This window comes from Meleagris gallopavo, chromosome 10, assembly GCF_000146605.3.
Source record: "Meleagris gallopavo isolate NT-WF06-2002-E0010 breed Aviagen turkey brand Nicholas breeding stock chromosome 10, Turkey_5.1, whole genome shotgun sequence".
In the NCBI taxonomy this organism is placed as follows: Eukaryota; Metazoa; Chordata; class Aves; order Galliformes; family Phasianidae; genus Meleagris; species Meleagris gallopavo.
Genome location: NC_015020.2, coordinates 11,016,848 through 11,038,935, shown reverse-complemented (window position 1 = coordinate 11,038,935; position 22,088 = coordinate 11,016,848). Strand labels below are relative to the sequence as shown.

Sequence of the window (22,088 nt, the reverse complement as noted above, 5' to 3'; positions counted from 1 at the left end):
AAAAAAAAAAAAGACAAACTATAAAGACACGCCCTGAACTATTAGTTTGTCACCACAAATTTTTCTTCAAGATCTTGTTGCCAATAAGGCTAAATTCTTGAAAAAGTTTTCACAATAAACACTGAATTTTCAGGAGATGCTGCCTGCCAGAGTGCTGCCCATTTAAATGGAAAGCCAGAGATGGAGCACAGCAAGGAACGTTTAACTTCCAGCTTTGATGGTTTCTTCATCAAAAAAGGGTCAGAAGTCATCTTCCTATGCTAGATAACACAAACCCTAATAGTGGGATGCCCATCAAAATCTGAGATGAATTGTCACTGATTTAAGAAGAACAAAGCTACCAGCACTACATTGAGTGCTAGAACAGCCTTGTGAGCTTTGATTTCTTTGATTTCTAAATGCCTTGCCCCAAAAGATAAACCCACATCAGCTAACTGAGACAAGCAACAATCTCAAAGAAGGGAAGAAAATTCTATACCATTAGATTGCTTGATGTAAATGCTACTTTCAGATTTTGGTACATAATACTGCAATGAAGGAGCTGGAGATCTTATTTTAACCCTAAATAAAAAGCCTTTTGTTAGGCTTACAGTAGCTGATATTGCATAAGCATATGTTTGTAGATTATGACATTCCATAGAAAGGTTGTGTGTTACCCCTGATGGATCCCTCACAGTGCCAGTTGACCTACATGGTAATTTCCCACATCCTTCACATCTTATAAGACTTCTACATCTCTAAATGTGGAGATGCAGGAATTAATTTCATCTAATCAGTGAAGTAAGAACAGAGGAGAGTGGAGTTGCAAGCCTTCATCTGTCAGAAACAAGGCAGACATTAAGAATTTCCACAATTCACCCACAGCTAATAAACTTTACGGGCCACTATTGATGCACATCACATTTAGATTCTTTGTCTCCTCTTGCTTTATGCAATTAAGTTTGTGAAAGCTACAATGGATTTGGCTCTATCACCATTACTTGATGCACAAATGTTAACAGAAACTTTGCTTCCTTTAAATAGGCAGCTAGAATTACTTCTGGCACCAACTCTGAAGTAAAAAGGCAGAAAAGCCTAAGTGATAGCTCTTCAGTAAAAAAAACTATGACCTTGATAAGGCATCCCCAAGTGGCTAGGAAGTGTAAGCCTGAAGGATGGGCAGAAAATGTCTGAGGTGAGGTCTATTTAGTACCTGGACACATTTACTATGGCAGCATACCAGGAAGAAGCCAATGATATCATGAAGTAAAGAGAGGAACAGATTAAGCCATGTGCAAATACTATTGAGTACTACAGCATTTATTTGAGAATTTTTTTGTGTGTTTTGTAGGTATTAACAGTTGAGCAAATCTCACGCTTACATTTTTGACCATTGAATGACTGCATTTAAGAGACATCCTTTGAAGAAGAGCTTCACTCAGCTGTGACAGTCTCAACATTCCTAAATCCCAGCAGTACTTTCAATCCACTGATATGTCAAGTGCCAGACAGCCTCATACCTAGCCTTTGAACTTATGCTTTCATTGTGTGCTTTCTAGAGGTTTCTGACTTGTCTATACTGAGTGTGTGTGCAAAACTGCATTGCTTCATAGCTTTATACCATTTTCTGAAAGGAAAAAAGTCTTCCTTACATTCTAGACTGACAAACTCCTCACATGAGTCACTGTATCAGCTTCCCCCACCAAGAATATGGCTTCCATAAATGTTCTGCTCTCCTATGGTCTCCTATGTGTGTCAGTCACACATCAAAAATTTTATATGAAATTTCCAATTGATATTGAATTTACTTGGTAAGGTGATTAAGTAATAGCAGAAAAGGGACAGCTAAAAATGTCTCCCCTGTGAATGTATAGTTACAATCAGTTACACCAATTCCAACAGCTTTATGCAGTAGAAAGCTTATGTTATACTGAAAATTATAGTTATACATTCCAGCTGGCAGTACCAGGAAATAAAAGTAAATGATTTTCTCTGTAAAATAATTTTCCAAGATTTTCAAGTAAACTAAACATCTCCAGGCAAACCAGCTGTTCAGCCCAAAATAGCTACCTGAAAAAGAGAAGTATGAAGGAGTAGAAGAAACATCAGCTGTTGGAAGCAGTGCATGAGAAATGTCTAGCAATCAACAGTCAGCACGTCCACAGGTTAAGATAACCACACCTGCAGTGTGATCAGCCTTGAAAACAGGGGAGCACTTGCCTGATACCATGTATGTTCTTGATGGCATAACTTATTTCTCTCCGCAGCTCTTTCTCATTGAACTCCATCTAAAGGAACAAAAACATTTGAGATCACATTAGGGGAAGCTTTGAAGTAAAATAGAAAATATTACTTTTTCCAGCATAACCGGAAGACAGGCAAGTTCAACTAACGTAATATTAGTCTCTAATCATGCTAAACAAAAGGTAAGTATTATGAGATGTTTTAACACTAAGGCTACGGGCAACAATAAGGACTGCTAGGAGTTACGCACCCTTCTATTCCCAATATATCAAACAGCTGAAGTGATCTTGCAGCACATCCCAAAAGAGGCAATAGTTGGTGGACAAAGCCAGAAACAACATTTGTAAGACAATTTATTTATTTTAAGTCTGGTTTCATGAAGCAGTACAACTTACACCATCGTGTTCTTTGTTTATCCTTTTATAAGCAATGAATGTACAGAAGTTATAATTATGAAATATACCTGAGAGTTTAGCTAAGCAGTTATTATATCAAAAGAGAATAGATATAATGCTTACCTGTATCCTGGGCTCACTATGAAACTCCAGAGGAGGGATCTCCAGAAGAGATCCTTCCCCGCTGGCAGTCAGCTCTTAAATGGGTCTAGGAGAGGTGCAGCCCAGCTCCACCCCTTCCAGCAGCACAGGTGAATTGCCTTCACCCGTGCTCCCAGAGCTGAATCATTGCTCGCCTCAGGTGATTAATCAGAGGTTCAGGCCATGATTCAGCAGTTCCCATACAATCCTCAATTTCCCATCCTATTGTTTTTCAACGAAATTTAAGAGAGGAATGAACAGTCTCGGAGTTACGAACCTTTTCTTCATGTTTCTCAAAAGCAAACTAGCTGAACAATGTGTTAGTACTGTCACAAGTGAAAGGGTCACTATGTAAGCCCAACTGTGGCCCGTTCTCTTGAAGTGCTAGTTGGCACAGCATATTTAAGAACTCAGAACTACTAAAACCTGTGTGATTCTCACCCAGCTGAAAGCTAAGTGATTATCGAGGCAGCAAAACATAAAATACATGGAAAGGAAACTTAGGAAAAACATCAAAGAAGGCAGACTGAAAATACAGTAGAACTCACGGAGAGGAGAAGCTAAGATCACTACAGTGAAAGAAAAGGTAAAAGAACACAAGATAAATTCAGTTGACCACTTCTTAGTTCACAGACCACTGTAGTTTATTCTGTTATTCAGAAGGCAGGTAAGAAAGAGATGTATCAGGAGGAAAAAAAATATGTTATCTCTAAACACCAAATTTGAATCTGTTCCACTCCCTGACCCTTTCCACTATGAAAACATGGGACAGAAAGTCAGCTTCGTCTTATGCTCTGAAAAAAGCAAGAAAATAACCTGCAAAATGTACATGTTTCATTTGTGTAATTTTAACAGGTACTAGCTACTTGAACACAGCAACTTAAATTTGCCAATGGTAGTTGTTTCTTTTCCCCACCTAACCAGAAAGAAAATGCCATTAGTGTGAAAACAAAAAGCATGAAAAAAATAGGAACTGGGACTATAATTATATTCATATTACCATATTTCAGAATCTTCTTTGTATCTCAGTACCCATAACTAGAAATGAAGCTAAATGTCTCAATAATCACGCAATGAAATTTCTTCTACAGTAAAGATCATGTTCTTCACATCAAGCTTTATCTTTGCTTTAGTACTTTTGGTATTGAAATAGGAATGCATAAATAAGACAAAAAATAACATCACCAAGATGGATAAATACCTTCACTAGTTCGAAAGGGAAACGTTCATGGAAAATACGATTGATTTTGGCACCACCTGAAAGTTCTAGTGTATCGACCTGATCTCCTGATCCTTCAATTCTTTTTTCAAAGTCCACTGAAAACTGCTGTACCATCCTAAATTTCAAAGAGATGGAAAAGGATTAACTTAAGCACATCAACTATCAACTATTACTTCAATACTACATCAGTAATATTGACCAATTAAAATGGGTTTAGGAATTGACAAGCGCCTACAAGAATTAATTCACCCAAGCTCCCTATCCAGGGTGCTATACTTCTAAATCCATTCCTACATACATACACACCCCCCCCACATTTCTTCCTTATAGGATGTAGCTCATATACTACCTTCTTTTTTTCCTAAATGTTGTGTTTAAAAATAATAACAACAGCTTATTAAACCATATGTTAAAGTCAGCTTCAAATATATCAGGGCACCAGGCTACATTTCTATTTCACTGTAATTGCTATCACAATTTATCACATTCATTTATTTAGAAAGAAAGAAAAATAATAGCAATCCCTTTGAATTCTTTTTCCTTTAGAGAACAGTACTGTAGCAGAAAATGCTTGAGATGCTCAGAGACTGAACAAGTCACAACTTCATATGTATGCTCCTATCAGCTTAATGACCAAATATACAGACTAAAAAAAAAAAAAAAAAAAATCAAAACCCATGTTGTACTCTCATAGAAGATTCCCAGGCTCTGTTCTCAGATTTTCCTCTCAATCAAAACATCTTAAGTTATGAGGGACAGAATTACGTCTACTCTTTCAACACAGCTGTTGCAAAAAGCAAGGAGTAAATCAAAGTCTGGGGCTGGATCAATAAAGTCTTGATAGTTCAGGTGACCATTTTCCTTTCTGAATTCTAGTGCTGGTCTCAGTTGCTGTTCATGTGTCCCAAAACAACAGAGATATGACTTTGTACTCACCAAACTTGAATATTTTCCCTGTCCCCAAGAACCTGCTTAACTGCTTTCTGAAGACAAACCATCTTTTAGAATCAGCTCCTTCATAAGGAACTCTGTAATTTTGCTGCATACCACACAAAGGACTACCATCAACGATTAATTTTGATTTTGCCATTTGCAAGTTCTTTTGGATGGCCAAGTTTTCATATTTTATTAAAAAAAAACAAAAACGAACATTTCCTATTCTCCTTTTAATCTTCTCATCTTACAGAGCTTAACACAGTCTCCTCCCTTTGCTTGAGGGCATCTTTTTGACAAGCTGTAGAATGCGTACCTGCAATCTGAAGCAGTTTCTTACCTTAAGATCATGTATGTTACTCATCTTTGTACCTTTTCCTGCTCTGCCTTTTCTCTTTCTATGATTGCTAATACTAATTTAGGGAAATCCTTGCTGAAATATTCAAGTGTTCTGGAACACCAAACACAATATTTTTCAGAGCTTGAATAAAGAATCTTTTTCCATATCCTAACATTTAAACACATGAGGAAAAAAAACGTCAAGCAAAACGAACCAAACCAAACCTATAGACAATGGAAAGCAGATAAAAGACGACACTCACTGCAACAAGGCTTTTGTTTTTCTGGTTGGATCTTCTGGTCTGAAGTTTTTGTATACCTCTACTTCGTGTTCTATAGAAAGCAGCTGGCTCTGAAGTTTGCTCCTGAAGGCTGGCAGGGTATCCCGAATATGATTGGTAAGTTGCTAAAAAGCAAACAGAAGTCCTTTTATACTGTTACTAAAGATGAAAGCAAGAGCATAGTTATTTCCTTCTGGCTGCCAAACTTATCAGTGTAGCCTATGCTAGCTTACTAGTGTAATTCCTTTTGATCTTTGAAGCAATGGAGACATTTAAAGAACACCACAACATCCCTTTCATGAACACATTATATGGAGGCTTGAAAAACTTCTTGGCTTTTTCACTCAGTGTGGCCTGATATGACATAGTTGTTTAGCTATACACTAAAAAGTTATTTTAATTTGAAATGAACTCTCATAACTCAGCATTTTGTTGCCAACATCCATTTCACTGATTCTGAGCATCCAAAACAAATTGAGAACAGTGACAGAAGGCAGTATAGGCATACAGAGTATCTACTTTGCACATTTCACTACTTACAAAAGTCACTTTCTCAACACTACTACTTCATCGTATGCAGAATACTAAAGAGAAGAGATTTAGCCCTCTTATTAATGATTACAGCACTTCTTTAAAAATATGTATTTTTAAAAAAATCTTGATATAAAGCTTTATCACTGGAGAGTATTGGCTTTCATTTATGAAAATAAACCTAAAAATACTAGAAAATAAACTGGAGCAGGAAAAGTCTTAGAAAAGCTCTTATCTCAGTTACTTTTGCCCATTTTATGTTGTGATGTGTTTGGACAATACTGTCAACTGTACAATGAGCCTCTCATGCATTGTATCCTTAATTTAAACTAAAATGGACTTTTTTGCACTATATCTTCCCAATCACACAATTACAAATAAAGAATGTCAAATATCAAAGTGGGAAAACTGAGCCCCAAAGTTGTTCAGCAGGCCTGAAAGGCACACTATCAAACGCTGGGGTTTCCCTGGAGCACCACCTTGTGGATGTAGAATAATTTAAATACTACCTGGAACTACAAACTCTCATGCATTAATAATTTGCGGACAATTCTTGCATACATCCTCTCATGTAATATTCTACATACAGTAATAGCAACAAAAGAGCAGCAATTTATACTGAAATAGATTAACTAAAAGGAAAAAAAGCTCAAAAATGTTACTAGTATATAAACACAACGACATAAGAGTTTCAAGGAATACGAAACTCGGTTTAGTTTCAAAACTAAGACATAAGGTATTAATCTTTCAATGCATTTAAAGAGACAAAACATCCTAAACACAGGCAAACTTGTAGGATGCAAGCAAGTTCTTGCATCCTGTTGAAGAATGTTTTTTTAAGGCACAAATAAATAGCATTCTTTCTGAACAAGTCCATAGTATACCTTAACCCGGTTGTAAAGATACACAGCTGCAAAGTCAGTGCAGCAAGAAATTTAACAGGCCAACCATGTAGTTTACTTATCCAATATGCCTTGTGCTGTTTCCAGCTGCTATCCAAAATGGACAAAGCCAGGCTGACCTAGCCTCTGTCTATTCCAAACCTATAGCAGCAATTCAACAGTGAACTGGAGAAAATACTATCAACTCCAGATTTTAGGAATGTCAAAAGCACTGGTTGGCTGATAAAACTTAGTTTCAAAGTAACAGTAATAATATCAATGAAATTAAAAAAAAAAAAATCAGCATCATCAATAAATTTAGGGGGACAGGCAGGATTTGGTCTTCCCTTTTTGAATTTGTTGAGACTCATTATCATCAGGGTCACATACTATTCAAGCTAAGGCTGGCATTACCCATGGACACAGTGGTGAAAAGAATTACATATTTCTGCAATTGAGCAGTAGGCAGCATATTGATTAGCACAGTAAGCTACAAGTTTCTTCTCCAGGTATCTGGGAAGATGCCCCTATTTCCTGCTGAAGAAAGTTGCAATCTGATGAGTTTGGGCATGAACACTTAGAAACAGAACAAAGGTTTGGGCAGAACTAAAGGCAGTGTGAACCAAGTCCTCCTGTATTTGTCATTTATATCATTAGTGTACCGTATGTGTTTCTACTACATTAAAGCATAGATTTTAAGGTTAAAGTACACATATGCAGGGAACCTTCAGGACACATCATATCTAAAAACATCTCTCTCCTCCCCTCTTCCCCCCACAAATTTCCAGAATTGATTTCTAAGAGTCGTGTTAAACTAGAAGAAATGTGATAATTACAGAATAGTGTACTTGGAGAAATACCCAGGAAGAGAGAATTTTACTTTCTGTGTACGTTCATATTCAGTACTCAAGAGAATAGGGAAGAGCAGAACTGTTAGTACAAGTCATAAACAGCATTATTATCAGGTAAATTAAAAACAACAAAAAGTTCTGCACACATCTAAGAGGGAATTTATCGTGAGCATGAATAGCAGTAGGGAGAAGATATGAGCACCCTGACATTGGAAGATATTAGGATCCCAGTGCTCCAAGGTTACATGGAATTGTCACCTTTGTTTTCCATCCCTCGTAACTACGCTTCCAGTTTTGTAGATCAAGTGCATACAATTCTGCTTTGCTGGAGCAAAAGAATTTTTGCAAGGAATGCCAACTCCTCCCCAAGGCAGCAGAGAACATCTTGTACTCTTTAATGGCCAAAACCAGCTTGCTTCTACAGTCTCCCTCAGAATTACTCTGTTTGCCCACTCAGTACACAGGCCAGCTTGAAAGAAGACTGGAGGTTACAACTATGTGCTGCTGTGCACAGCCCCAAAGAAAAAAAAAAGGTCCATTAAATGACTCTGTACCCCCCCAGTATCTTCATGAAGATTTAGGGGGGTAGATGCACATTATTTTACTGCATCTCTAGTGAATATTACAGCTTAAACTGCAACCTTAAGTAATACAGACAGAGCTAAGAGGAGCTATTCTAGATTTTTACAAACTAATAAAGTGGAATAAAATATTACAGAATTTCCGAAGTTGGAAAACTACATAATCAAAGAGTACCATTATTAGATTATGTCTGGATGCATGAGGTACCAATCTGAGTAAGTTTTTGAGTAAGAAATAAAAATAAAATTATGATTTTCTTGGAAGAGAATCAAGATTGAACATTATATGTTATCAATGATGGAAATTTCTGCAATTAGCAATCTTAATTATTGTAGGTTTATGAATATTAACAAGTGCCTACAAATTGGGTCCTCCCACAGTACTTTTCTAAGTTTTATTTTTAATATGCTACTTTGTTAATTACACTGTAAAAATTAAAAGGCAGAAAAGAATAAGTAAGGTTCATTTTAGTGAAGATTTTATATTGGTCCTACCACTATCAAAGCTGTCTCACAGCTGTCTCCACAAAGAACTGAGGTTCTACCTGGTTTAGAACTTTCTGAAGATACGGCGTTCCCATCCGATCTGCCATGTGCCTGTATGCTGGGTGGGAAAGAAAGAATTTTCTTTCTGCTAGAAGAGCTGCCTTTATGTCCTTCTTCCCATCAATGTCCTTTTGGCTTCTGTTCACAACACCAATGTAACCTGAAACAATCCCAGACCAATGGGCATGTTAATGCAGGTATTCTCTGCACAACTGGATTCATATTAAATTGAACTACGTTGCCTCAATTCAAATAAAAATTTCCAATTTAGGAATTTCAGACATCATTTACAAGCATTGTAAATGAACTTAACACCCAATTTGTTCAGTCTGTTTATGTGAAATAGATGCACTTCTTTTTACATTACTAATTCAAATGTACAAATATCTGAAACTTCAGTGCACTCCAAAGAAGTCACTTTAAATAAAAACAAAATTAAAGCAACAAAAAAGAACAACAAAAAGACGACCAACAAGTCTGGATAAGTAAACAATACAGCACTAAGAAAATACAGGAAAAATGAGTGATTTCTTCATGTCTGCTGGAGGAATATGTTCATAACTTGTTCGCTGTGCTCATATACTGGAAGGAGATGGTGGTCTCATAAGCCAAGTATAACTAGAAAAATAATTATTGATATTTTAACAGTGAAAGTGACTGTAACAGTAGCTGTTGGAACAATCAAATAGAAAACTTCCACAAAAGGTCAAAACCAGGTTAACAGCAAGATTACCAAAGCACCGGTGCTGGCTTCTGTCACATGTAAGAAAAAAAGACTCTTTTGTTGAAAGAGACAGCAACCTGGCACAGAAAAAGAAAACTGGCTAATAAATAATACTGACCTTTCTTGCTTCCTCAGGAATAAGCAGCGTACTTTCCAGGTCCAGGATAAATTATTTTACTTATAGGATATTTTTAGCACATCCCCTTTCTGTGTTTGCTGAATGGAATATAATAAAAGCTAGGAACTCATCAGGTCCAGGATAACCCTTCATTCATCTCCAGAACTCTCAAACACTACTGTTACCAGAACCAAAGAACAGAGGCAATTGAACATTTTTACCTCTACGAAGAGGAAGTAGTTTATTTTCTAGAACGTCTCTTGCATCTGTTCCTTCATCCATGAGATCCAATTTTGTGATCACACCAATGGTCCTAAGACCTAATCAAGTCAGAGATGGGAAAAAAAATAACAGTGAAAAAACCATCTATTCGGAAAAAAGAAACAAATTATGTCCTACAGTTCCATAGTGATTATTAAAAATGTGATCATCTCAAAGATTTATCACACAACAACCACCAGAGTTGCAAGTAAGGGCATGACTGGAAGTGAAGAGGTCCATCATTGGCAGTGCTGAAATGTATTCCTCAAATTTGTTTAACGAGGCTCAGTGACTATGTTCAATCATGCTTACCTTGAGGGTCTACTTCTTTAGCTAACTTCAGAGCATCTGAGTTGGCCAGATCAGTGTTAGCTGGAGTCACAGCCAATATCAAACAGTTTTCTCGAGAGATGAACTGCATTATCATGTCTCTTATCTGTTGCTCAATATCTGGAGGCTGATCTCCTACTGGCACTTTAGTGATTCCCGGCAAGTCAATAAGAGTCAGGCTTAGTACTGTATGGAGAACACAGAACCACAACACTGGTTAGCATGCCAGACACATCTAAAGAGATCTATACAGGTATGGCTGTAGACAGATTTTAGTCAGATAAAATCTCATACAATGCTTATATACTTATAAAAGCAGTTATCAGTGGTTCAAATAAAACACCTGACAGTCCAAAAAGTATATTTGTTACCATAGTTGCTTCCCTATTGGTCCTTCATTTGGATTTAAGAGTATTACTTAATATTTTAAACATTACAACTGGTATAGGCAAATTATACTTATATGGAATATCACTGAAGTCTCTTAGGCAAATGAATATGGCTTTCTGAGCTTTTTCCATCAGCTGTAGCACAGTTAACAGGCCCTTCAGATTTCATACTTCAATCCACAGACCACCTAGAAGCGTCAGCTTGTTCATCTACTACTGCCACAGAATATCCTTCAGACAAATGAGAAAAACTAGGATTCCTAGAAAGGAAATACCTGGAAATACATTTGATGCCTGTCTAATACAGATAATAGTTGCTACACTAAAAGACTGATCCATAAAACAAATTAAGAGCATTAGGTAGAAAATTTTCACATTCTCTTGGTGGCAGCATGTTCAGGAAGCATGCTGTGAGGCAAAGCACTTAGTTCATTTGCTCTCCTGTTTGCTATGCCACATCTGCATAGCAGCAACAAGGCTCAGGGGCATACACTTAGAGCCACGGCATATCAAAGGGAGGACCAGCATCTCTTTAATTACCTCTCCTCTTATTTTAATCCTTATGTCCTTTGATTCACAATCAAGGCATCAGATGAGATGGTTAGATAAATGCCTGAGCCAGACACACCACTTTTCCCCTACATCCAGACTGAATTCAATGCAAAACATTTCCTCTAGGTTGCTTTCATTAAATACAGCAGATGGCAACCAGAGAACCTAACTTTCATCTATACTGGGGATCTATAATATAATGCAGCTTCAGACATCAGTATTGTCTAAGTATGTTCTTAGTGACAAGGAATAAGAAACATCCAACAGGGCAAAGAGACATAATGACATTCTAGATCATTGATCTGAGAAATCTATATGGGTGGAGGCAAGCAGGGTTTTTCCACTTCATCTGCTACCTCCTATATGTCTTTACACAAGAGTTTACTGGTGAGCTCCTAACAGTATATGTGCTGGGGGAAGGATTGGCTTCTCCCTGATGTAGAGGGGGAATATTTTAAAATCATGAGAAGATTAAATGGGATAGAGTCCACGTTCTGCACAACCCTAGAAGTAACAGCTCTCTGCAGTAGAGTGGTTTCATAATGCAGCAGATACTGAATATCCTTACACAGATATATCCACTTCTGGTGGAAATCTTTGCATCCCAGAAGACTGCTAATCAAGCAATGAGAATGCATGAAAAAGAGAGAGCTAAACAGACAGAGCTCAGTAATATATTACATCACAGGAATATACAGTTGAATGATCTCACTTACCATGTGGAGAATATATTCTTAAGTTAATAGGAATTGAAGAAATCCCTTTGTTCACTCCTGTTATTCTATCTGTTTCTACTTCAATTTCCTGACGAACTTCATCAAAATCTGTAAACTTCCTTCCTTTACAGTGTAGAAATTCAGCATACTCTGTGAAGAACATCAATAGCAAGTCTGTAGTTCACAAGTTCATAACAGGCTTCACTATTTTCAAGCCCCTGGGTACTCTTCACATGAGTATACACAAAAGCACATCACGTATATCAAGAAAACATTATATATGAGCACATGCAGTTAATATAATGGCACAGGTGAAAGTTTATTAAAAAAGTCAGGTTGACTGAATATGATTTACTGCTTCTATCATTAGCATTTCATCTTTTGAAACAACCTGAAAGATTCAGATAAATACCATATATGTTTACAGAATAAAGAACTGGTTTGAACTCAGATTCTGACTTTTCATCCAATTACTTTCGCTCATGATACATCACTGGACTGAAAAAAAGTAGCACAAGTCCCGTATCATGAAAGACAGCCATTTGTTTTCAAAAACTAACAGCACTTGTGAAAATGTAGAAAACTCCCTTGCCAAGATCATCTGAAACAAGTTGATGATGAAAATAAGAGCACTTAAAACACTTCAGTGTTTTCAAATACAACTCTTCACTTCCTAAAGACTTCCCATAGTCTAAATCCAAACCATGCTTAAAAAGTTTGTAAAAGCTTTTACAGGTGTAGCTGTGATTTCACTAAAGTGGCACAACACCATTTTTTTTCTGAGACTCCACTCATCGTGCAGCTTGTCCTCTTAGCCTACAAGGGTATCAACCAGGAATTGTTTTGCTATCAGACATTGACTCCAACATGACACTAGGTCCTTGTTTTGACACTTGCATCCAAACACTGCTTCTACTCCTTGGATTCCTCAGGATTTCCTGCCCTCATGGTGTACAGCCAAAGGCACACCTCAGGATTTTAAAAGTGGAGTTTCATCCTTCAAAAGAGGATAAACATAGAAGTTGCTGAAAGCTGTGACAAACATTAATGAGGACAGATATGAGCTCACATCCTGTTCCTACAGGGTCTAAGCAGTAGGATGGAGAAAGGTTGGACAAAAGACTGCAAGTTCAAGTCAGTTTTGTTCGCAGTCAAAGCCTGATCTCACAGTTCAATTTCAGTACTTCTGCAGGAAACATTTCTGATAGAAATACCTTGAGCACCAGGAAATTGCTTGAGCTGCTGCTGTTTGAGCAGATCAGAGAGTGCAAATGGATAGATGGCCTTATCTGTCAGAACTAAGTCTGTTCCTCAAGTTTCCTTTATGTCATTTTACTACCGTTGCTGACTGTGTTGTTAAAAAAAAAAATGAAATAGTCAAAACTAGATGTAAAACCATAACAATAGTTAAAGCAAACCAAAAGCCAAACACTGCAAGAGGGGGGCAAACAGCAAACATCAGCCTTACTGCCCCACAGTGCCATAAATCCCCTGGGATTCAAAGTGTGAGGGACAGGGAAACCCATCCTTGCTGAGACAAAAACAATACATCTCATCCTAAAAATAAGAGAGCACTTCATCTTACTTTTCACAATTTAAGAACTCTAGAGCATAGGATAATGACAATCAATGTTTTTCTGTATACTTAATATTCAACTATTTATTACAAAAAATAAAATAACAACCAACAACAAGGAATATTCAAATACTACAAAGTGAAAGAGAAGACATTGCACTTGTAACACTTGTTATTGCAAAGATGGGAAATAGGTACCTTCTGAAAATAAGAGCTGACAAGTGGTTCCTATTTCATCTGAGTGCTCCTGGGATAGAACAAACTGCATTCTTCCCATCTATGGTTCTTAAACTGGTGGCTCATCATATTTTCTCAGCAAAAGATTTCAAAATTGAACCAAAAACGTTGTGCTTAGTTACAATCAGATGGCTGGCTCAGTCCATACTCAAAATGCTTTTCTCTTTATTCTACATGACATTTAATAGCAGGACAAGTCCCAGTCTGAAACAGCTTCAAGGTAATCCAAGTGAAAAAGCTGACTACCTTTTAGCCATGTTAATATTCATTTCTTTCTCACTCCCTTCAGGGCCATCTGCGGTCCCATTAGTGCTGAAGGAAGAGGCTTTATGACTGCGCATAACCTGTGGTGCCACACAGCCTACAGAATAAAAATCCAAATGAACAAGCAGTGCTTTGTTCCGGCCCTCTCAGCCCCTCGCCTGTCCTTGGCAGTGATGCCCTCAGCCTGGATGAACACATGCTTTAATGCAAGCCTCAGTTTTCAACCTTCACGCACAGAGGAACACATTAACACTTCAACTTCTTGTGGGAACACAGAGTTGGACAGAAGGCATGATCCTGCCCAACACTTAGTGTGCAGTGATGTGTTTTCTGTACAAAGCTGGAGTTATATCAAGAGAAGGAATAAGAAAAAGAAACAACCATCATCTTCCCATGTATCATACTTTTCAAAATTATCTTTAAATAAACAGTATCATTTTAAGCAGTTTGGATAACATGGAATGAAGAAGCTACCATCACATAGCTCTCTGTGGCATCCAGCTACAAGTGTCATGACAGGTTAGCCTTTCTCTTCAATTTTGATTCACTTGGACAAGATGTGCAAGTGGGTGTTACAGGATAACATTTTTCAGAATGCTTCTTGTTTTCCCTGTATGTTACTTCCCCAAGAACTACTATGAGTTCATCCAGCACAGCAATGCTACAGCTGTTACAAACAGCAAACAGCTACTGCTGTTTCCAGACCACTCACTGTGCTGAGCTCTTTCATATGCCAGCTAAAGAAAGCCAAGTTAGGTAAGCCATGCGACAAGATAAGAAACAGGTCTTAGAAATACATTAAAGGTTTATGGAAAACGTCCCTGACATCCATCAGTCTGAAACAAAACAACCTCTCAGTCTGATAAAGCCCTAAAACGTTACCCTAACAGAACAACCTTGTAGAGCTCAGCAATTTACCAGTGAGATGAAACTGAAATTCAGTTCCTCCACATCTGATTTCAGCAAGAATTATTCCCATGGTATCTCGGAGGAGCTAAAACTCTAGCTTGGAGTTTTCAAAAAAAGATGACGCAGTAAATCAGAGGCCTATAGCAAATGTTTTCCTTCTGTGGCCGCGTTTTCTATCTTCCAAATCCTTTAGGGAGAAAATCTCACCCCAGCAATGACATTTTTGCTAGCTTCAGCTAACAATCCACCAGCCTCAGGGCACTTTTCAAAAGAGTGATTTAAAAACATGGAACCAGACTTCATGAGTTAAAGCCCATCACCTTTTCTGTGATGATGGACCAGTTTTTTCTGAACAAAGTAAATGCAGTTGATCCATTTAGACTTTAACAAATCGTTCAATATTTTTTAATAGGAGAGAGAGAGGCAGAATCAAAAACCCTTCTTGTCTCATCCAATCTACAATTCCTCTTAATTCTCCATTGCTCTAGCTTTGTTGACATGATGAAGATAAAAAAACTCAGGTCTTCCACTGCTAACCTTCAAACAGCAAGTCTACAAGAAGAACAAGTGTTTTCTGAAGTGGTATTCCTGTTAGTGCACTGAATGACAAGAACATCATAGCCAAAGAGCTTAAAAACATTGGAAACAGAATAGATTTGACCAGCATAAAATACCAGGTCATAGACTTAGGAACCAATTAAATGCTTTAATTATAATGGTAAACACTCATATAGGGGGAGGAAAAGTAAGTATGCTATTCACTGAAATAGTCTGGTGCATCCTTGACAGTTTTTCCTTCTAGGAAACAAAACAAAAGAGACATCTCTGTTCTTTCAACCTTGTTCTAGAGCTCACGCTTTCTATGCAACTCATTGTTTTTAAGACTGTATTTCTGTTTGTGTACCTTGTACAACATTTACTTCTGTGTTTTACAAGAGCGTGACATCAGTGGTTTATGTTCTGTCAGCGATCAAACGTGAATGCCATTGCAGTTCTACTCAGGTTACTGCACAGACACACAGACCAGTAAGCGAGGCAGAGGAGTGCCTGCATCCTTCCACTAGCGGCGCTATCCTTCTTAGCCTTGTTTGGATGGCGGGTCTTTCACTGCCCCATTCCTGCTGAAGAAGTCTGTGAGATCATTTGAATTAAGTGAATTAAGCAGCCTACATTCTTTTAACAATTTTTTCCATTTTCTCTTATGGATGTTTGTTGCCACCAGATGGCAATAAAAGATGGATATGCCTAAGGAGTGAAGCCTCGTAACACACGATACTTGCATTAAAGCTCAGCAACTTCAAAAGGAAAGAGCATCTGCAAGATTTGAGAAAAAAATTCACAACATTTTTGAACCTTACAGTGATTTACATTCCACTTAATGTTCTAATTGGCAGAACTGAAACAAATGTGGGCACTGAACATGTGGAGCGTTCGTCTAAAAACCTCCAGCTCAGTAACACTTCTCAAAATCTGTTAGCCTGACATTTCTTTAGCAGAGAAATCAAAAGATGACCATGAAAGAAATTTAAAGCTCCTCAAAAAACAGTTATCAAAATGAGGAAAACAACCCTCCTAGTACCACAGCATTTTAACATTTAAACAGCCAATTTACATAGCGAGCAAAGCATTTCGAACAAATGTAAGACCTACAGCAATAGCCTCACCCAAAACCAGAGAACATCTTTTAGCTGTTGTTACTGTTTAAAAAGCACAGTAGCCAGTCTCAAGGAACCTAGATAATTACTTCACCGTCACAAGCAGGAGAAAACATATCAGAAAGAAGAACAGATTGCCTAAAGTCATAGGAATGCTGCAATAAAATTGTGTTTAGAAAATAGGTTTTTATGCATAAATGAAGGCACACCAAGTGAATGGAAGAAAATCTCAAGCCTTCCCTTGAGGAATGCTGGCAACAGAGTGTTAGCATACTTATCAGTAAAATTTGCAGACAGAAGAGTAAGAGTTGAAATGAAAGTAAGGTACCTGATACAGACTTCAGTTATGCTTCTCCAAGATGACTGAACACTAACACAGCCCTTATAGCTCCTGTCCCAGCTCATACTGCGTGCTAACACTTACATCCTAAAGATACGCACAGAGAAATACTTCCAGGAGCACAACTATAGGAGTCTGTAGTTGCATCCCTCCTCCTGAAGAGGAATCACGAGTAAGGGAGGATGAGAGCAGCACTCAACTGAAACACCACAGCCGTTTAGTATTTAAACCAAATGCTTTCTGGTCAGAACAAATGAGCTTCCTGTTTCTTATGAAGCAGCAGTCAAATGCTTGAAGAACCAGCACATCTTTTGTCTGGTTTGGATATCAGATTCACAAAGTCAAGTGCCCTCACATCCAACTTCTCACCCAGAAGAAGGGAGATGAAGTCACTCCCACAAACAGCACCTGAATGCCTCAGCTCATTCAGCACAATTGTCCTGTTTGCCTTGCAACAATCCAAAGCTCACCAGCAGAGCAGCTGCCAGCTAACAGCACCACATCTGTGCCTTCTAAAAACTCACTGAAGTGAGTCCTCTCCAATGGACTGTTTTCTCCTATATTCTGAGTTCCTTCAAAGCCTAGCAGCAAAGCACCCAGGAGCAAGAGTCCTGGTTCACCTGGCACAGGACATTCCCAATGCTGCATAACTGCCCAGGGTTGAGCACAGTGACCACACACCATCAAGCTGCATCTGGATCATTCTGCACACTCAATGTGAGATGGGAGCTCTCAGTTGTGATTTCTATGTGGCAAACAAAGCTGCATTACCAGTATTTGTTTATTACAGAACAATGACTTCATGCTATTTGGCTCAATTTCAGCAAAACCTCATATACGCCATCTTTCTTCAACAGTAGGGAAACCAGAGAATTATAAATATGAGATGAAAACTAAGCATGCAGCACTGTGATCCTACCTTCAGGACTGCTGATGAACAGCTTTAGGACAAGCAATGAATACCAAATTCTGAGTACAAGAAGAGAACCACCTTGGAGACTCAAATACTTACAGGATGGAGATGTTTTTTTTTCCTCCTATAGCTGATACAGTGGTTTATTGAATTTCATTTACTGTTACTGTGGTTCATTGAAACATTTACTGTTTCATTTGTAATGCAGCTGGGCAGTTCCAAGAAGAAATTCAAGTGGACCCAAGAAGAGCCCCAAGTAGTACAGTGAAGAACAAGAGAGAGTTGTTTGCAGTACTATACATTTTTAACATCCATACTATGACTTATTTCATGCTACCAGGTACTTCTCTCATTATCAAACTCAAAGGAAAACAGGCACAACTACTGACAGCTGTCATGTCAGCTGTGATAATTAAAACCTCTCTTTGCCTCCAAGATTTCAGCAGAGTACAGTGCTTGCATGGATATGGAAATGCAAATGGCACAAAGCCACATATAGCAAAAAAATGTTACTGTAATTAGAGGAAGTCAACAGATCACAGCAAAATAGCTTTGCACTAATTACACAGAAATTTCTAAAAAGACACAGACAAACTCCTAAAATACTGTCTCATATCAGATTGTCTCACACTACCGCTTGTATATTCTCATTTTTAAGGCACAAAAACACCAGCTCTTTACCCAGACATATCATCCTAGGAGATCACTAGTAATGTCTCCCAGCCAAACCCTGCTGTACCCCTCCATGACATCTCCAAGCCTAAGAGTGAGCAACCAAAGTTTCCTCTTACTCGAGTGGGCGCAAATGCAACCTTCAACCCTTAGCGCCACAACTGAAAGCCAAAGGAAGCCTTAACCTCTTCCATCAGCCCAATTCATCTTTCAAAAAGATCCTCAGACAGTCGAAAACACTTCTTAAATACCCTGCAGTCAACTCTGCATGCTTATATGTTACAGTGCACAGTATATAGAAAGTGTTCTGTTCCCCCTCCCCAGAATACTACAAGGTTAAGAATAGCTATTTTTAAGAGGTGAGAAAGGTTCTAGGATTAGAAAGCAGTTAAGATTGTTATAGTAGCAAAAACCTGATAATATCCTCTAACTACTTTCTGTAACAGCTTATATAATAATTATGAACTTGATAAAAATCAGTCCAGCATCTACTTCCTGTGAGAGAACACTGTGCTTCTCTGAGCAGTTTATTTTCTCTTTTAAATCAGTTCTGAAAGATTAAAGCAGCTCCAAATACCTTTATCTTTTAAAATTCACCACCAAAACTACCAAAATCAAATAATGAAACACAGTTTAAAGTAACAAAATAATCAAAGCCCACATGTTCAAAGGTGCTGATATCTAATCCAAAACAAGAAATACACAGCATTTCCAGAAGGGATAAATATGCCCTAGCACCTAGGAAACAATACGCTAGGCAGAAGCTTATTGCTTCAGAATTGTTGTTGTTTTTAAGCTGTAATGGAAAAACTACTTCTCAGGCATTCAGACAAAGCTGTAGATGCCTAACTAAGGCTGGAAACATTACATGAATATATTAATGGGGAAAATATCAGGAAGAGAGAGAAATCCTTTCATTGACCTTAACCAAAGAGAAAACAAGGATTTTACAAAACAAGGCAGTACAGATCAGGCAGGGTACGTTTAGGATGGATGTCAAGGAAGATTTAACCACCTTAAAGGAAGCAAAATGTTACACTCTTTTTCTTATGTCCCCTCAGTTCAGTCATTTTGTTCGGAATGCCAGCACAGAGCTCGATTCTTTTCTTTCTTCTGCTCCTACATGGTGCTGGGAAAATTACATCATGATTTTTCACATTTGGTCCTTCTTCATGTTTCAGCATTTTTATCAGGACTCTAAAGCCAGGCATGCAGATTTGACAAGTGTTCGTACTTCTAACTTAAATGAACTTGATCTTCTACTATGTATAAAACACTATAAGTACACACTACATACTTTAAATCCCTGACGTATAAGTTGGGCATACAGAAATACTAGATTCTACAATCTTTCCTTTCACTTTTGTAGTATATAACTAAAGAAAATTTCATAGAAGTATTGATGTCATGAACGTGTTTTACAAGCAGTAAGCCAGAGAAAAATTTAGAGTGCAGGCAGACTGAAGCCTACCTTCCTGCTGAATGACAGAGGGACATTTTAGAGAAAAAATGCACCCAAAAACTTAATTACATCTCACACAGAGACAGACTCAAGTCCTGCAGACAGTTTGAACTTTGTTTCTTCCCCAGCTTCACAGTGTATCACAGTTTAAAGAGAATTTCTTGTTAAATCCTATTTTGGATGTAATTTCTTTTCACTATTTCAGAAGATGTCAACAGAAAACCAGTGATTTTATTGCTTATGTTGGTTTAGCATGGAAAAAAAAAGAGAGAGAAACGGGAAACAGGTTTTAAACATGCCAGAGAATGGAGCTACTTGACAGCAGATGACACATCACTTGGAAGAGTACCAAGTGGTGAATTCTGATGAAAGGTCTCAATATCTCATATAGCTCAGTGGTATACACATGCAGTATTTTCATTTTTGACCAGACAAATATACAGGAGCCTCATTCTCACAAAGTCTACCTTCTGCTCTACTTAGTGCAGTGAGTCCAAACCTAAAAAGACAAGTCATGAAAACAAGCTGTGTGAAACCAAATCCGTGTGCACTGGAGCAAGGGATGAAGACAGAAGTACCTTAATTTTGATGTATTAACTAATATAACTGCAGAGCTCATTAAGAAATGCAAAATCAAAATTAACTTCTGAAACAATTTGCTTGTAACAATTCTTTTCTCCTCTGCCACAAGTTTGATCTTGGATCAAATTGACTATGTTCTCTAGGATTTAGGTTGCATTATTTTACCAGACAGGATAATGAGTTTAGGTGGCCTAGAGTATGCAGTTTTGAAGCAGTTAGCCCTTGTTCCAGGCAGTGCAGTTGCACCTTTCTTTGCATTGATTAATTTTCCTGGATTTTTAATTTCCTCCTGCTGAAGTACACAACAGCATTTTGTCAAGGCACCAAACTCAGAAGAAAGAGAGGTTACCTGTTTTGGCAGTGACAAGTTGCAACACCAATGGTCGTCTTGTTACAATCCCAGAGCCTCGTGGAAGAAAATCCCTAGAAACATGAATAAAAAGAAGTTACAACCCAGAAAGGACTGTCCATTTACATAAGATATTTGATTTGGAACCTTTGAGCTTCAATGAAAGTGGAGGGTTGGTGGGGACAGAGACACCTCAAACTGTACTACGAATTTGGGCTGTTAATTTTGATTCAAGATAGCAATAGATCAACAGACAAATATGGAGTAAACATTAATTACCAATGCTATTTCCTCACAATCATCATATAGAACACCTTACAACTCACAATGCATACAGAGGACCTGAAGCCATGCCCACATTTACTGGCGTCTCTAAATAAACATGTCCCCATCCTATACTCCACTTGAAGATGCACAGAGAGTACAATCATACAAATACACACTCTTTAAAGCAAAGATCTTGCAAAAAGCATTACATATACTGATCTGTATCTGCTGTGATGTTTTGCAACACTTGAGACAGCAAAAGGATCAAAGAAGTAGCTTAAAGAGATATCAAAGGTTTCAAAAGGTCTGTTACAACTTCCTTACCTCCTGAGAGATGCCTGTCTCACAGCCAAGTGCCAGCTACTGATACATTCTCGCGGTGAAGATGAGAACATTTTAAGAAAAACGTATTCCTTTCTCTTTATGTACTGTAACCCAGTACATAAGTCACAGTAGCCCAGGGTGTAGAAAATGCCTACCAAGATGATAATTTCAGACTTGAATTCTTTAATCTTTTTTTCCTCCACCAAGAAGCTAAAAGGAATCATTATTCAGGACAAACTGACCAGTCAGAACAAACCAGGGCAGTCTGTAACATCACACAAGGCCCTGAAATCCTTCTTGAGAGAGTTAAAGGTTAAAAATACTGATCAGTTTTCAGACTAAACACATCCAGAGATAAAGAACACTGCATTCACACAATTCCTAGTTTACAACACTGACTTTTCCTCAGCAGCAAAATTACAAAGAAGAATAAGCCACTAATCATCAGAACATTCTCTTTCCATGCTCACAGTAGGCTGCATTTGATAACCCTCTCTAACTATAACAACAGACTGCATTTGGTA

At 37.9% G+C, this 22,088-nt stretch overlaps 1 protein-coding gene across 1 annotated transcript; it reads right to left on the bottom strand.

Annotated features, from left to right (window-relative positions):
* Positions 1-2,118: 2,118 nt before the first annotated feature.
* LOC100538944 (dynamin-3) lies at positions 2,119-21,061 on the bottom strand (the record flags this gene model as incomplete). The annotated part of the gene is made up of 8 exons (XM_031554967.1): positions 2,119-2,267; positions 3,961-4,096; positions 5,517-5,659; positions 8,924-9,084; positions 9,988-10,086; positions 10,340-10,543; positions 12,015-12,164; positions 20,974-21,061. Coding segments are annotated over 8 exons (1,077 nt in total), but the record flags the coding sequence as incomplete, so codon positions are not given.
* Positions 21,062-22,088: the final 1,027 nt, after the last annotated feature.